The sequence below is a fragment of the Papilio polytes genome, unplaced genomic scaffold (genome assembly GCF_000836215.1).
Source record: "Papilio polytes unplaced genomic scaffold, Ppol_1.0 DF824493.1, whole genome shotgun sequence".
In the NCBI taxonomy this organism is placed as follows: Eukaryota; Metazoa; Arthropoda; class Insecta; order Lepidoptera; family Papilionidae; genus Papilio; species Papilio polytes.
In genome coordinates, this window is record NW_013524711.1 from 903,463 (window position 1) to 920,662 (window position 17,200).

General features: G+C 32.0%; 3 protein-coding genes across 9 annotated transcripts; 1 reads left to right on the plus strand and 2 right to left on the minus strand.

Annotated features, from left to right (window-relative positions):
* Positions 1 to 41: 41 nt before the first annotated feature.
* LOC106100324 (possible lysine-specific histone demethylase 1-like) lies at positions 42 to 9,673 on the minus strand. Of its 5 annotated transcripts, none has more exons than XM_013279335.1 (8): positions 7,807 to 7,921; positions 7,281 to 7,457; positions 6,091 to 6,300; positions 5,187 to 5,403; positions 4,297 to 4,475; positions 3,040 to 3,301; positions 774 to 877; positions 42 to 465 (listed from the first exon to the last, which is right to left on the minus strand). In XM_013279335.1, the coding sequence occupies exons 1-8, from the start codon at positions 7,881 to 7,883 to the stop codon at positions 228 to 230; spliced, it is 1,464 nt and encodes a 487-aa protein (XP_013134789.1). In that variant the 5' UTR covers positions 7,884 to 7,921; the 3' UTR covers positions 42 to 227. The 5 variants fall into 5 exon arrangements, with proteins under 5 accessions (XP_013134789.1, XP_013134632.1, XP_013134706.1 ...); XM_013279178.1 differs by lacking the exon at positions 3,040 to 3,301 and adding an exon at positions 1,724 to 1,994 and having other exon boundaries at positions 43 to 465; positions 7,807 to 7,898; XM_013279252.1 differs by lacking the exons at positions 3,040 to 3,301; positions 7,807 to 7,921 and adding exons at positions 1,724 to 1,994; positions 9,573 to 9,673 and having other exon boundaries at positions 44 to 465.
* An 875-nt stretch (positions 9,674 to 10,548) lies between these two features.
* Positions 10,549 to 13,551, minus strand: LOC106102185 (UPF0547 protein C16orf87 homolog). 2 transcript variants are annotated; one of them, XM_013281708.1, is made up of 4 exons: positions 13,357 to 13,551; positions 12,983 to 13,150; positions 12,129 to 12,195; positions 10,549 to 11,423 (listed from the first exon to the last, which is right to left on the minus strand). In XM_013281708.1, the coding sequence occupies exons 1-4, from the start codon at positions 13,414 to 13,416 to the stop codon at positions 11,239 to 11,241; spliced, it is 480 nt and encodes a 159-aa protein (XP_013137162.1). In that variant the 5' UTR covers positions 13,417 to 13,551; the 3' UTR covers positions 10,549 to 11,238. The 2 variants fall into 2 exon arrangements, with proteins under 2 accessions (XP_013137162.1, XP_013137089.1); XM_013281635.1 differs by having other exon boundaries at positions 10,553 to 11,423; positions 12,129 to 12,198.
* Positions 13,552 to 13,906: 355 nt separating this feature from the next.
* LOC106102017 lies at positions 13,907 to 15,227 on the plus strand. Of its 2 annotated transcripts, none has more exons than XM_013281449.1 (2): positions 13,907 to 14,392; positions 14,582 to 15,227. In XM_013281449.1, exons 1-2 carry the CDS (start codon positions 14,271 to 14,273, stop codon positions 14,988 to 14,990), a joined length of 531 nt encoding a protein of 176 aa, XP_013136903.1. In that variant the 5' UTR covers positions 13,907 to 14,270; the 3' UTR covers positions 14,991 to 15,227. The 2 variants fall into 2 exon arrangements, with proteins under 2 accessions (XP_013136903.1, XP_013136978.1); XM_013281524.1 differs by having other exon boundaries at positions 13,910 to 14,392; positions 14,585 to 15,227.
* The last annotated feature ends 1,973 nt before the right edge of the window (positions 15,228 to 17,200 follow it).

A 17,200-nucleotide genomic window follows, 5' to 3' on the forward strand; every position in this document is an offset into this window, starting at 1 on the left:
GGTTTTTAATATTTTTTCTTTTACACAATCTCTTTTCATTCATGATTAACAATTTTATCATTAAAAAAAATTATGGCACACAGTTTTATAAAATGTCAAAATTTATTTTTTGCCCAAATGTCAATATACTTGTACCGTAAACGACTTGTTTATATAGAGTTAAATATTTTATAAGAAAACTACTGCGTTTTTCATCAGATATTTGTCGAACTATAATTAGTAGTTTTTTATAATTTACTACTAGGTAGTAATCTCATAGCTTCCCTAAAACCACTATCACTAGCGCCGTGTACTGTAGAGAAATGTGTCAAATCAGTCGCTTCTCCTGCAAATAGCACTTTAGGGACCCCAGCACTATCCACTAGTGGTTTCCCTAAATCAGCCCTAGAATTAGGGTATTTCATTGACGTCACACTATCATAGGAATAGCTACCCCTAGTGTATGGATTTGTAAACCAAGTTGTCCTGAAAAGATTAAAATCTAATTTAAAAATGCTATTTGTTAAAAGCGCCATCTATTGGCAAGAAAAATCAAACCATAAAAAAATATAGAATTATTTAGTAATTAATAATTCTTTTTTATGTTCAAAACTAAAGCCGAGATTTAATAAACACCGAAATTTGTTAATTACAAAAAAAAAAAACATTTTTTTTTCTACATAAATAATAAACAAAGGTAAATAAGTGCAAAGATATTTAGACTTTGTGATATTCAAATTATTTTTTTTAAAACCAAGAATATAAATAAATATAAGAATTATAATGAAACTTACCTAAGCATTCCCGTGGGTTCAGGAACAGTTGTATTAGCACCGAGGAACCTTTGCAGTAATTCTATACATTTCCTCTTCACAACATCTTCTGGTAACTTCTCTACCTGTCAAATATTAGAAATAGAAATAATTTACTAAAAAACAAGACATTAACAATTACAATAACAGTTATACCAATTAAAAGACAAATACAAATTGTGGTTAATATACTAATCTGGTGATGCCCACACTAGGCAATGCCTGTATCGTGGGCATCGGAAACAGCAGGAAAAATCTTTTCATACATTAATTACTAAAAACCTACGTTTACGGCGTTTCGGTATTATTTATCAATTATATATTGCTCCATTATAAATGAAAAAAAAACTATCAACTTCAAGAAGATAGCACATATTGTTCAACTGTTATTGGCAATTTTTAACCCTACCGCATTTATTGGTTAAGTTTTAAAGCCTTTTTTGAGCCTCATATGTTTGGATGATCCCTTTTTTGTAGAAAAACTTTACTTTTGCCGTTAAAACTTCCAAAATATATATTTTGTAAATTAACTATATACAATTAGCTATAATTATTTCTCTATATCTAACAACTAGCTTCCGCCCCCGACTCCGTCTGCATGGAATAATAAAAAAGTGTAGCCTATGTGTTCTTTCAGACTATCCTCTACTTCTATACCAAATTTCTTCGAGATCCGTTAAGCCGTTTAGACTACAAACACTAACAAACATCCATCCATGTAAAATTTCACATTTATAATATTAGTATGATTTTTCCCAAAAAAAAACTTTAGATATCTTAATGGCCGCCACGTATGTCAGTTTAATTCATGCTTTCAATTGAAACTAACAATATTCTTATTTTAATAATGAGGTTATCTGGTAATGCAAATGAATATGAAAGGAAACATTAATATGCAAATACACACACATATAAAACCATAGACAACCCACCAATTTCCCTGCATCCCCACTTGTCCATAGAGTTAATGTATTACTAGATCCCAATGGTGTACTGGCACCAAATATCTTTGTTATCCACCGATCTTCTTCTAAAACCTTCTTCTTCTCTTCTCTTCTCCATAGAAAGGCAAAGAATGTATGTAGATTTGGCCACCACGCTTTATCAAATGTGAAAACTATTTTGTCCATAACACCTATAGTTAGATTGTCTATAGCCTGAACTTTGTCTATGGGTAGTGAGGGTTTGAAAAGACTTGTATGTCTGAAATATGAAAGTAAACATGCATGAAACGCAACCATGATTTTTCTTTCGATGAAAACTGTTTTTATTTGGATGTTCATTTAAAAATATCAATTCTAAAAAAAAATGGCGCATCAAAAATTTAAAAACTAATAAATTTATAATATTAGTGATGTTAATTTAAATCGATTTTTCTATTTAAACTGTTATCTTTTTACATTAGGTACACAAATGCTTCGTTATTGAAGACATCCACATTTTGATATAAAGAAAAGAATCGAGTAGACAAAATCGATAAAGAACATTGTTGATTTTTATTCATCTTTTAAAACAACAAAATCAACTTTAAAACTAGTCTTATAAACGCTAAATAAAGTGGTTTTCCATTAGCGCTTCAGTAAATTACATTATGATACTTCGAAAATATGTAAAATAGAACTTTCACCCGTGACTCCGTCCGCGTATTATTAAAAAAAAGTAACTAGCCTATGTGTTTGTCCAGTCTATACTTTCATCTATGACCATCGAGATCCGTTCAGCAGTTTAGAAACAAACTTTACAAACATCCATCCATCCATCCAATCATTTATCCAAACTTTCGAATTTATAATAATAGTAAGATTTGTTGATTTTTAATGAAAACTATCTGAATATAAATGAGATTTTACATGCTCATGCTGAATCATATGTTACGTGCAAATTGCATTTTTCTTCTAAAACTATACTAATATTATAAAGAGGAAAGATTTGTATTTTTGTATGTATTGAAACAACTGAAAAAGTACTGGGGCAATTTTTAAAAGATCTTTCACCATTAGAAAGGTAATTTATCTGTAAAAGAATTTTTAACTCAAAAACTACTAGGCTGATCCCAGTAGTTTTTGTATTAGAATAACTCAAAAACTACTGGGCCGATCCCAGTAGTTTTTGAGTTATTTTAATACATTCAAAAATACAAATCCTCTTTATATTATTAGTATAGATTTTATACCCATTATTATTTAATTTCATACAAATTATATCAATAAATAGTAGAATTTCCCATAGATTTACTAAAAATACTGACCAATTTGGCAGCTTCGCCATTGTACCATAGAGTTAAGGTATTACTAGAGCCGTACGGGACAGATGCGAAATATGTCACCCAACCAGCATCTTTAACAGCATTAATTCTTTCTTGTTTTGTTTGATTAAACCAATATACATTGCTATTTGGCCACCATTTATTAGGATATGAAAAAACAATTTTATCAACAACGCCCATAGACAATCTTTGTATAGCTAATGCTTTCTCTTCGGGTAAAGATGGCGCGAAAAGTGTTGTATATCTGAAAATTATCTTTGTTTATGTTGGAATATTTAAATGTTAAATAACATTTGGATAATTGTATATTTTTTACTCCCCCTAATTAGGTATTGCTCGCGACTTTGTCCGCGTGAAATTAAAAAAATAATAAAAAATGTATACCCAATGTCACTTACAGATAAAGTACCTTTTTAACAGTGAAAGATTTTTTTAAATCGCCCCAGTAGTTTTTGAGTTATTTCAATACATACAAAAACAAAAAAAAACTTTTCTCTTTATAATCTTAGTATTCTATTATCTATGTAAAATCTATGGATGTATTTGACAGGTTAGATTTGAACACTATGTACAGATTTCTTTAGGTTTTAAATAAATGCCTTACTCAGTCTTTTCTTATAACAAAATGTGGTTATCTATTAAATAAAAAAAATGTCAAGACATAGTAAAGTAGCGATAACTAACGCGAAAAAAAAAACTAGTAATAAATATAATATATTCCTATATTATCCAAAATAGTTTTCATCCAAAACTCCGTTGGCGTAGAATTAAAAAAAAAAAACAAAAGTAAACAGCCCGTGTGTTTTTCAGACTGCTGCAAAAACACATATATTTCTTACTTTTTTTTGATTCCGCGCAGACGGAGTCGCGGGCCAAAGCTTGAATAATTGTAAGATGTCAGTCAATATATCTTTCTAATGGTGAAAAAATCTTTCAAATCGGTCCAGTATTTTTTGAGGTTATTACATACTGGCGCGACTTTGCCCGCGTAAAATAAAAAAAAATAGCCTATGTCACTCACAGATAAATTACCTTTCTAACGATAAAAGAATTTTTAAAATCGCCCCAGTAGTTTTTGAATTATTTCAATACAAACAAAAATACAAATGTCTTAAATAATATTAGTATAGACAAGGAGAGTATCTTTTTAAAAAAATCCAATTTTTCAACCACACAAAAATAAACAGTTATTTAATTATAAATATTAAACATGTAAATAATAATCTCATATTTACTTACCTTTCTTTTAAAACGCCAATAGATACAGTGATAATAACATTATCTGCTTTGAACACTTCTCCATTACTGCATGTTACTTCTACTGGGGTTAAAGGTTTTTGTGGCCAAACGATTTTAGTCACTTCTGTGTTCAATTTAATGTTCAAATTAGGTAATCCTGGTCCACCTTGATATGTATTCTGGGAAAAAAAAGTAAAAATTTTTTTTTACAATTTTTTTTAAAAAAATTATGTTTTTTTTTTTAAATATGTCCAATATAGCTGTTGCTAGCGGTTTTCGCGCGGAATTACAAATTGCAAAAAACTTATTTATTGGTGAAAGAATTGTTGAAATTCGCGCAGTATTTTTTTTATAATTTTTTTTTCAATACATACAAAAATACAAATCATTACTCTTTATAATGTTAGTGTAGATTTTTTACGATTAACAGGATTTTTTTTTCAAAAGTAAAATTAAATTTTGTACAAACATTCAACAACTAAAAAATCTAGTCAGTTATAAGCCAAAAAAAGTTTTTTAACAGTGCAAAGACGATTTAAGGACCTATAAAATAAACACTAAAATAATAAAGCGTAAACACACTACTTCGTGGCGTAAGATGTCAGGTATCACAACATATTTTTGAATAATTCTTTCTTTAATAAAATCCCTACACTTACGACACGCTTTAGGCTATATATTTTCATAACATTAAGCTTGGGGGTAAATGAAATAAAAAAAACATAAATGTGGGAAAGGGACCATAAACTACAAGCTGCCAACATTAAGGAAGCAAGGTTATTGTGGTAACTGTAATTTCAACATTTTCAATTGAGAATTTGACAAATATAAACAAAATGTTTTTATTATAATTCCATTTGGATAAAGCCAGCGGGAAAAAAATAACTCACCAGTAACAATTCAAAGAAGGTTTTATATCCATTTCTATGCCAGCTCATGTGCTGGTCTCCGGACAGCTCCTGGTAGTGAGTGAAGGTGCTGACGTCATTCCAGCTGTTAGACCCCTCGTAGTTACCCACCACCTGATCCATTAGATCTAGAAAGTTCTCCATAAAGTCTTCATCTTCAAGAACTGACGGTTTTGTTGCATTTAAATGTTCTTTTAACCTGGAATTTGTAAAAAAATCTTTAAAACAGTTAAACTATCTAGATATTCTGTTAGCGAATTAAAAAAAAAATAGGCTATGTATTCTTCTAGCGCGGTGTTTCCCAATGTGGGGTTTACAGCCTACAAATAGTCTAGACTCATTCCATTTATTTATTACTAGCTGTTGCTCGAGACTTCGTTGCGAGACATAAAAATATAGCCTATGTTACTCACAGATAAATTACCTTTCTAATGGTGAAAGAATTTAAAAAAACGACCCAGTAGTTTTTGAGTTAATTCAATACATACAAAAATACAAATCTGTCCTCTTTATAATATTTGTATAAATTATAATTTTTCGATTTTTGTCTGCATTGAAATAACTCAAAAACTACTGGACAATTTCAACACAAAACAATTTCAATTATTGCACAATTAAAGCTATGTTATCACTGACTTAAGGGCACGTTTTTACTAATTTGACGCGAAGTCGCAAGAACAGCTATCTGTACTAATATTATAAAGATAAAAGATTTGTATTTTTAGATTTTTGTATGTGTTGGAATAACTCAAAAACTACTGGGCCAATTTTAAAAATTCTTTCACCGTTCGAAAGGTAATTTATCTGTGAGTAACATAGGGTATACTTTAATTTCACGCGGGCGCAGTCGCGAGTAACAGCTAGTAAAGTATAATTTCATACTTACTTTTTAGTAAGAAAATCTCCCAATGGTTGATTATCATTTGTAGTATTTTCAACTTGTCCCAAACAGTACTCTATTAATTCATTGACCAATTCCTTATCAGCTTGTCTTCCATCCGAAGTATATGCATCCATAGTCAAATCCTGCGATAGTACTGTGATGTTATTTTTTATGGCAGTGTCATAAACTCTGCTCGGATTAATTCCATGAATCCTGTAAATAAATGCAATCTATCTATACTAATATAATAAAGTAAGGTTGTAACGGAACTATGATTCCGCATCGGCAAGAAATTATAACTCCGCATCCGCTTCAGTTATTTCTTATGCGGAGTTATAACAGAGGTTAATTTACGTCTTTATATTTGCATAATAAACTGTATCTTGTAATTATGTACTAATCTGTATTTTGAATTAACGTAGTTTTAGTTTTTATTTCTTTAATAAATCGCAATTAATATTTTATTATTGACCTCCGCTACCGCGTCCGTTAACCTCCGCTTCTGCAGAGCTGAAGCCCTTAGCCTCCGCATCCGTATCCGCTTCCATTAAAATGACCGTTACAACACTATAATAAAGCGTAAACACACTTCAGAGAGTGTCGGTGGCTCAGTGGTTTAAACACTTGACTTGTAATCTAGGTAGGCAATTCCCGTCTTAGCTTTTAAGTATATATATTGTAATTATTGTGCAAAAGTATTAAATAAACTAGTAACATAAAAGTATAGATATAGATTTCTTTAAATACATGGCACATTGTTAATTATAGATTTACCTCCCTTACTGTACAGTTTTGTAAAATTTTTGTATTGTATTTTTTTATAATATAAGGTGGTACACGAGCAAGCGGCCATCTAAATCCACCGAAATGGAATATGTTACCTATCCTTAATAGACGAAGGAGGAAACTCACATAAAGAGGACATTTCCCTTCCAGTGCGTTTCCTCCACCGTCAAATCCACTTTTCCTTCCAATCCATCCCTACTAAGAAAAGGATGGAAAGGGAAAGGGACTAAAATGAGGCCTCTGGCACCACATTCATAAGACTGTACGCGGAATTGCTTCCACTTGACGCCTGTTTTCTGTGTGGTCGTGGTATTACACCGGGCGAGCCGGCCCGGCCGAAGATGTTAAAGCGGGCTCTACCATTGTTAAAAGTTTTCTTATAGTATTGAAACTAAATTAATACATACCATTCTGCACCAAGTTCAACAACACCATCTCCGAATTGCACCGTATTAACTCGACCTCCGATTCTATTCTGTGCTTCAAGAGCGAGCACCCGCCGGCCGGCTCTCGCTAGAGTGGTCGCTGCGGTTGTCCCAGCTGACCCCAGACCAACCACTATTGTATCGTATTGCATTGTCAGTCTGGAAAAGCAAAATTTATAAGTGTAAATTTAAAATTACCAAAAAAATTGAGTATCCCCTTATTTTGAGAAGTTTTTTTATATTACGAGGTGGCAAACGGGCCAGCAGCCACCTGAATCCGCCAAAATGGCGAAGCGACTGCCCATAGACATTCGCAATAGCGGATGCGTTCCCTTAATCGACGGACGACGCACATAAAGATTTTTCCCCCTTCCTATGCGTCTACTCCGTCGTCAAATCCACATTCCCTTCCCAACCTATTCTTATGAGAAAAAGGGTGGGAAGTAAAAGGGACTAAAGTTGGGCCTCCGTCAAACAAAATAAAAGGAATATTAATACTGATATTACCAATTGGATTAGCTTAACTTTGTATATCTTTCTCACTGAAATGTTTAACACTGATCTTTGATTACGTTTTTGCAACATATTACCTGTCCCTTTAATAACCTGTAAAAACCAGTTTTGATTGTATGACAAACTCCTTAAGATCCTCTAAATGTTCTTATGACTTAGAATGACTTGAAACTTGTTTTGGATTAAATTTTTATGCCTTTTTATTTTATTTATTTTATATCCCTTGTATGCCTCAAACTTGTAACAAAGGTATATGACCTCTTTATGTGTAGTGACCATTTTATATTTATATTTACATATTTCCATGCAACTCAATAATCAGTCTTGTTTTTTAAGTCAAGTTTCCGACACTACTTACATTTAGTTAATATTTTAAACTCTTGTATGCTTGCAATTTTTTATAAATGTTATGTTTAGTATTAGTTAATTACCTTAAATAAGTGAATTGTAAACTTTTATTAAGGTAAATAAATATTCTTAAACCTTATACTAATACATTATTCAAATTAATGTATTAACTTATCTCAACTTACTATGTATGGATGTTTGTTAGAGTTTGTAGCCTAAATGGCTGAATGGATCGTGATGAAATTTGGTATAAATGTAGAGGATAGTCAATTTTGTTTATTTTTAATTATATGCAGATGGAGTCGCCGGCAAAAGCTAGTTCTTTATATAATAAACCAGTAACTCGCCCCAGCTCTGCACAAGCACAAGTATTACAAAAACATGTTTATCTACATATTAGAAACCTCTAAAATCGTCAGGATCTTTTTCTCGTCTCATGAGATCTCATGACTTAAGCAATCAGCAGTCAGTGCTGCAGAGAAAGAAATCTCACTATGCATGCAGTTTCTAAAATGCATTTTGATCACTTAATCCCTTATATTAGATATACCCATTGTTTATTATCTTATGACCTTCATTAACAAAGGATTCTGTACACAGATAATACACATAAACTAAGTATTGTAGATGTTATCTGACTTCAATAAAACAGATGTTAGTAAATCTATATTTATATTATTTCTTTAATTAATGCTTTAAAAATGAATAGTTCTTATAAGTTAGATTATAAACGCATGTCATTGTTTAACCTTTTGAGATTGTTGTAAACATGTTTATAGATACTTCGATATAAATAATAAGATTAGGTTATGTTTAGTTTCAAAAACGAACAATGATAACAGTACCTTGTATCTAATGTTTGATAACCCAGAAGCCCTTTCGTCTATTAAATAGTTATATAATGGTTATCATTAATGGAGAACCGGGTTTAGAAGACTCGATTATCTTATTTATCTTTCATCTCTTTGACTTTGACATTTTGACTTTTGACACAACTATGACATGACCATAGATAAAGTTGTCGTTTTTGATGATGAAATACCGCGGTAGAAACACTTTCGGTTAAAAAAATCTTAAATAAATTATTGAAACTTAAAAAACTCTTATAATTAAAAACGTAAAAGTAATTTAATGTTTTAATATATTAGTTTTATTTTATTACATATTAAACTAACATTATTTTTTGATACAGACTTCGTAAATAATTATTTAAGACTAATTTTGTTTGAAATAAAACATAAGTAAATAATTCTCAAAAACAATTTATCGATTTACAAGTCCACTCAAAACCACACATTAAAAGATCTCTTATTACTTAACAAAATCACAGTAATTTTATAAAAAAAAGTATTGATATAATTTAAAAATAAACAATTACAAAATAAATAGTCAATAGCTAGAGAAAATACTCACTCATCAGCCCTGACTAAGGCAATATAAAACAGTAGAGCCGCAAATACGCGTCCCGCCATTATTATGCCGGACATTGACTAAACCATAACGTTACTCTCTCATTTATATCAACCTTGTCGATAAGACTAGTTAAATACTGTAGCTTGTGTCTTAAATGTACATTTTTTTTAAACCTTAATTTGTTATACTATCTATTACTTTTAAAATCAAATCCTTCAATGCAAATCTCTACTGACAATGTATTTATTTTTGAGTTTAAACCTAGGTTTTCTATCTTTAAAAAGCGTACAAGTCGTACAAACTGACAGCAAAGACATTTTTTTATATTGCTTTGTCATGGTCATTTCACTTAATAAATACAGTGTACTATAAACAACTGTGGACATTATCTAATAACGGGAGAGTAATCATTTTATAACAAGGCTATTTATTTGTTGGTTTCTACAACTTCCGCGGGTACACAGGAGCAGGCAAAGACAAGTTTGAAGTGTACAGTTCGACTGTTCAGTTAATATTAGATGTGTTGTGACCATTTGTAGTGTCTTGGCACATTTTTTTTTTTAATATTTAATCTTGATTTAACTAACCGTGTTTCAAAAAATGTTACTTGCCAAACATTTCAGAAATATAAATTTTAACATCATAAACTCCTGAAAAACTTTTAATTATCTATGGTTTAGCTATTCCTGCTTTTTTAAAATAAAAGGGGGCAAACGACGCCCATGGACATCCGCAACACCAGAGTATTTTGTATAAATTAGTTAAAGTATTTATTAATTTATGTTTAAAAAGATAGAAGAAATTACCACTAAAATTTGTCCATAATGTTTTTTCTCTACAAAATCGGGATGCGTTCCTTCGCAATAAAAAAAATATATCACAATTATTTTATTATACACAAATTGTCTCTAATAACAATAAAATGATTATAACAAGTATATACAAATTCATACATTATAATAAACTATAATTACATTAGAGTTGAATTATACAAAAAAAGCAACATTAACTTGAAAACAGTGAAACAGTTCTATAGATTATTTGTCTATGGTTGGTACATTAAAAAGTTCATATATTTTCATCTGAACACATCAAGTTTATAGTACATAATAAAGATATTGAGATCATCTTCATATGGAATAAGAAAATATTTAGCAATGTGCCCTACATATGTACAATCAGGGAATCTAACAGTGTTCCATTTTTAAAACAAGTTGTTTAAGAGTTTTGTACCCTTTGTGGTGAACAATAACCAATAAGAAGCATTAAAATGTATCTTTCCTAAAAACAGTATACAACTAACTTTTTATTTTTACTTGAAAGAAACAGATGGTTATTCTGAAATTGGAACACCGCAAAGGGCACTGATTGTACACTGCACGTTTTTCGTTACCTGAATAAAGGTAATCCAACATAATTTTGGTATTAAAATTGACACAGCAAACTGTATAGTCATACAAGGATTATGACAGTTGGCTATTTTGTGAAATAATTTCACTTGAAAGCGTCATATTTTGACCAATGCGAAAGTGACCATTGCATAATTTAGAAAAAAAAAGCAAATGTTTTTGTTTTATTATCGACTTGGGAGACTTTAGAATGTTAGGAATAGCCCCCTTATCAATGTCAAACTGCCATAAGTTCCTTATATGTCTATAAAGTTCATTCAACCGTCAGTTGGGGGTTGCCAAGTGACGGCGCGCATTTTCCTATTAATCTCCTGTAATATTAGATTACATCTAGCAAGTTGTGCCGGTTTCAACTGGGGAGTCGGATCACGTCCGCGCTCACCGACAGCGGGGGAGCGATTGGCGCGCTTCAACGCACGTCTACGGCGAGCCCTGGCTGTCGCTGGGAAACATATTGTATCATTCATTAACTGGCATGGCACCTTATTGGAATAATTTGATTAACACAGAGTCCCTTCAACCAATACCTAGACTCGCTACTGTCACAGTCAACGGCTAACGCAGGGGGGGGGTCATGATCTCCTCTGAGCTGATTGGTCAAGTGAAGAGCTTGGCAAAATATGTAAATATATTTTTTCAAGCTCTTGTCTTGACCATGACTATGTGACCCACCCCTGGCGACAAAGCTGGATCCGCTCTTTGTCACAGTTCTGGCATATTAACTGAGCATTATGGTTCACAGAGGATAGTAGCACATGTGGTCCTTTGATTGTATGGACTCCACACAAGTTTACATTATGCCAGTACAGTTAATAACTACTCTCCAACTGTACTGGTGTACACAGGCATTGACTTGGCACTTGACTTGTAATCTGTAAGTCGTGGGTTTGAATCCCTATTATACTAGTTTCATACATTTACCAGAGGTTCTTACTGTGAAGGAAGACATAGAATTGTCTGCACATATATGTGCAAAAAATCAAAGATATATGTGAAGTTAACCATAGTTATCTTTGGCCTAGAAACCCTTCAACAAAAGGTATATGCAAAGTTCCTCAGTGGGGAGGAATAATGTAAAAGTTGTTGTTTGTCTATGGTTAAGAATGTTTATTAGAATCTGTTCTGGTACAAATTGCAAAACACTTACCGGTTTCTCCCTTTTCTTTCTTGAAATCACTTTCAATAGTTGTTGATAGTGATCTTTTCTTTGGGGACTGCTGGAAAAAGATATGTTTTTAATTAATAAACAAAAATAGGTAAGTAAAATTTAATCGAAATAAGAAATTATCACAAATCTTTTTTTTTTATATAACATAAGGTGGCAAACGAGCATGCGGCCACCAAAATCCACCAAAATGGCGAAGCAATCGCTGCCCATAGACAACCGCAATTGCAGATGCGTTTCTTACACTTATCCGACAGAGGAGGACACGCACATAAAGAGGATATTTCCCCTTCCTATGCATCTACCCCACTGTCAAATCCACTTCCTCTTCCCATCCTCTCCTTATAAAAAAGGGTGGTAAAGAGAAAGGGACTAAAATTTGGCATCTGGCACCACATTCATCAGACGAAACACGGAATTGCTTCCATTTCACGCCTGTCTTGTGTGTGGTTGTGAAATTACACCGGGCGTGCCGACCCTGCAGTGCTAAGATGTTAAAGCGGGCACTACCACTGTCTTAACAAAACTAACTTAAACAATTTTACCTTAACAACTCTTTCCTAGACTTATTACACATGTTTTTATCAATTTCAACACTGAAACTTTACAAATTAACTTACAAAATATTATAAAGAGGAAATGTTTGTGTTTTTGAATTTTCACATGTATTGAAATAACTCAAAAACTACTGGACCAATTTCAAATTCTACAATTCAAATTCTTTCTCTATTAAAAAGCTATGTTATCAAACACATCTGTCTAAACAGTGGTTCTTATTTTGTCCAATACTGATGACCACTGCTTGTTAATCATCTTATTTTATAAAAATGTCTTACTCTCTTTTTCTCCTTTTGGTAATGCTGTGAATCGTAGAACTGCGGCTGTGAACGTCTCACTCTCCCTGTCCTACGTCTGATATCCTCCGCGGCTGGTAGGGTGTCTGCACCTCGTCGGGCTGCGAAGAAAGTGTGTCCGCACTTACAGGACTTTGATGCTACTGCCACCTGGAAGACATTTGACTTATAGTAGCTCAGTAAAACTGAAATTGACGAACACAGCTTGCATACTCAATTTGTGCATGTTACGTATAAATTGCGTGAGCAGCCAGTCACAATATCGATAAATAGGCAGCATCAGTGCTTCTGAATGTTTAAAAAATACTGGCTGAAATTTAATATTTGCTATACAAATGAAAATATTACTAATTTACCTGTAACTCGCATTTTGGACAACTTTTCGCTATCATTTTGTTTTTACCCATTTTGTACATTTAGCATGAACAGCGTCACTAATTGATTAAATAGTAAATATTCTATAGACAGACCTAACAGCAGCTATTAAAACTTAAAAGAATATGTTTAAATATAAATATATACAAAAATAATTAATTTTACTTCATCCTGGCCTGTCAATGTCAAATTAAGTAAAAAAAAAAAGAAGGTAGAAAGAGTAAAGAGTATAAAATGCAGACTAAATAAGAACAACCTTGGCATGTGCGTAGTTTGGAGCGTAGGTTTAAATTAATTTAAAACTGATTAAGTACGAATAGATGAGATTATGCAAAGATTTCTATTTTGCGCATAAATTACGCTGGGCGGTGTTATTTATTTCAGATAAATTCCAAGGCTCTTTTTTGTGAAACATAAAAACTCATAAAAATCAATAACGAACAGTTGACATGTTAAGGGTGTATTACTATAATAAAAAAGACTAATGGACTAATTATTTCGATATCAATTCTTGTTATTAAATTACATTTTAATTTATTGGTAACGAAAATTGAAAACAGTCGAAAAGCCAATCACCATTAGTTTATTTCTCTTATCGTTTATGTAAACTGTAAACGTTATCGGAATTGAGAAAAAAACGTCAAATAAAAATGTCATAAATCAAAAACATAAACATGTTTTTTGAGAGTAACTAGAATCGATTTTGCGAAAGTAAAGTGAACTTTAAGTATTATTTAAAGCTTGAATATCATTGAAAAAATCTAAACATGTTTTGATGTTATTTTTGTTTAATTATACAATTCCGGTTGTATATAGACTATATGACGAAATAATGGGTAGAAAAACCCATTATTTCGTCTGTTGTTTCTGATCAACATATTTAAATAATATAGACATGACTTCTCAAGAAGTAGACGAGGAACACACGCAGCCTATTATAAAACAAGAAGATGAAGAAATGTCAGAAAAATCGATGCAAGACATGAAGCCGCCTTTGCTCACCAAAGTTCCGAAAAGGTTTAATACTTTTTTAAAATTACTTTTTTAAATTCAAAAACATTTCGACCAAAGATTAAAATGTTTCTTGAACTTATATATTTTAGTTTGCAGTTATTATTTCAACCTCATAATGATAAAAGCTACTTTAAAATTTCAAATATGCCGTATCTGCCACTTGTAATAATAAAATTCCTTTCTTTGTTCCAGCAGTAAAGCATTAAGAAAAAGAAATAAAAAAAACAACCCTCTCACATGTAAAATCTGTAAGAAAACATTCAAAACCAACCAACCACTGCGATATCACATCAGGCAAATGTATTTCAATCTAAAAGCGAAAACATTGATATACGAAATGAAGAAAGTCAAACAAGTATGGGTAGAGAAAGTATTAAACTCCAATGAACTATTAGAAATAACTAAAGTAGGTCCAAATGTATTGAGAATGAAGAAAACTGAACCAAATGCTGTTATCGAACCTGATAATGTTAAAGAGATTGATTTGTCATATTTGTATGTGACATATCAAAGATATAAATGTAAAAATTGTCCAGTCTGCGATGATAAAGTACCAAAAATTAAATATACAGAACATCTTGCATCACATGAGACATCTTAACACCTTAAGCGCCATCTAAATTTTTTTGTCACACAGTCTAGAAAACTGTATGTAGACTGGGAGGTATGAATTTCAAATGAACTAGTTCTCAAGCCACATGTATCTAAATATCACACATATAAAAATCCAAGGCCAAATGGGGGTGAAAATCAGTATATGATATATTCATCATCATCTCCTTATCCTACTCCCGTAGGGTGGCGCAACAGGTTTTTGTCCTCCACATAACTCTATCATACGTCATCTCAGTCATCACTCCCTTTTTGATCATGTCACCTTTTACACAATCCATCCATCTTTTTCTAAGTCTGTCTCTACCGATGTACCCTTCCACACTCATAACTAACATTCTCCTTGTAACATGCGATTCATCCCTCCTCATAACATGCCCATACCATGCTAACCTTTTACTCCTTACCTTCTCTACGGAGGCTTCTCTCAAACTTCCTTTAATATACTCATTTTGTATCTTATCCATTCGTGTTACAAATCCATCTTAACATTTGCATTGCTGTCACATGTAATTTCCTTTCATCCTTTCCTATTATGTAGTTTTAAACACATTCCAACAAAAATGTTGTGTTTTTTAAACACTTAGTCTGGCGCTGAAGGTGTTAAGTGGTCTGCAAAATAGCCAGAGCCTATGAACATCATCTTCCTCCTTATCCTACTCTGTAGTGGTGCAACAGGATTGTCCTCTACATAACTCTGTCATACATCTGTCACTCCCTTCTTGATTACGTCACTTTTCACACCATCTATCTCTTTCTATGTCTACCTCTACTGGTTTACCCTTCTATACGTGACATTAAAATAAGGTAACCAAATTAGCTAGTTTACTTAACTGTAACCTGAATGGTGAAGATTTCGATGAAATTAGCTATAGATGTAGAGGATAGTCTGGAAGAGCACATAGGCTACTCACTTTTGATTTTTTAATTTCCCGTGGTCTAAGTTGCAGGCGAAAGCATTATTTAGTAAAATAAAAGTAGATTTTATTTTTAAATATCTATTAATGTGAATATGCTTGCATCTACTTGGAAAGAGTAAGAGCAACTAAGGAGTAAACATGCGGTTATGAAACCCAACTGTGTTGACCACTGTCTTAAGCTAATCTCAAAATTATGGTTCACATTTAGCCAGTACAGTGCTTAACTGGACTAGTATTCAACTGGTATAATGTGAACACAGATTTTTATGGTGTGGGTCTGTGGTTTGCGCCACTCACTCTACACAATTGGCTATTTATTTAAGCACAGTTTGTGTATGTTTGGTATCAACTTATCTAAAATGAAGAGTGTTTGACCCAATGACCATGGCTTTGCTATGGTAGTTGGGACAATTTGTCTTCTGATCAATGTAATTTTTCTGTTATTGCAACATTGCTGTTCCCTATGACTGTACATATAAATTATAATAAAATAGTTTGCTGCAAAGCTGTATTGAACCAATCTGTACATCCAGGTTCAATATCTATGTACCAATTTTTTTTTTTTTATTTAATTGTATGTTTATAAGATGTTCTTAAGATGAAAAAACATTGTGATGTGCATGCTGTAAAGAAATTCAAAGATATGTGTGAAGTAGGGCCCTTAGTTGAGATGTACAGTGAGTTGATGGAAGATTTTGTCATAATTTTCTTTGAGACCTCTACTTTTATAGCTGTGGAACCCCACAGAGATATATCATACTAATATTATTAATGCGAAAGTTTGGATGGATGTTTGTTAGAGTTTGTAGTCTAAACGGCTGAACGGATTTCAATGAAATTTGGTATAGATGTAGCGGATATTCTAGAAGAATACATAGGCTACTCATTTGTTTTTTTTTTTACTTCCCCGCGGACGGAGTCGAGGGCGAAAGCTTGTTATTATTTAGATAATAGGGTTTTGTTTTGTCTGATGTCTTGACTTTACTGTAAATATTCCTGGCAATTTAAAAAGGTTTTAAGTGTTCCTAAATGTACTAGAAATTTAATAGCATAGTCATAATAGTAATGTTTAAAAAATAAAATGATATTGTACCTCTGTATATATTTTAGTATTTTTTAAATGTATTGATTTAAATTTTATATTGAAATTTGTTAAATATTTTTAATTATGCCGTGAATAAAAATTGCTTGCCGCCTAATTGTGGTTTGTATTTGACTAATTGTGGTGTTTTACTGTTATTTATTTCGTTTTATATCATGGACTGAAATACAAATTGAT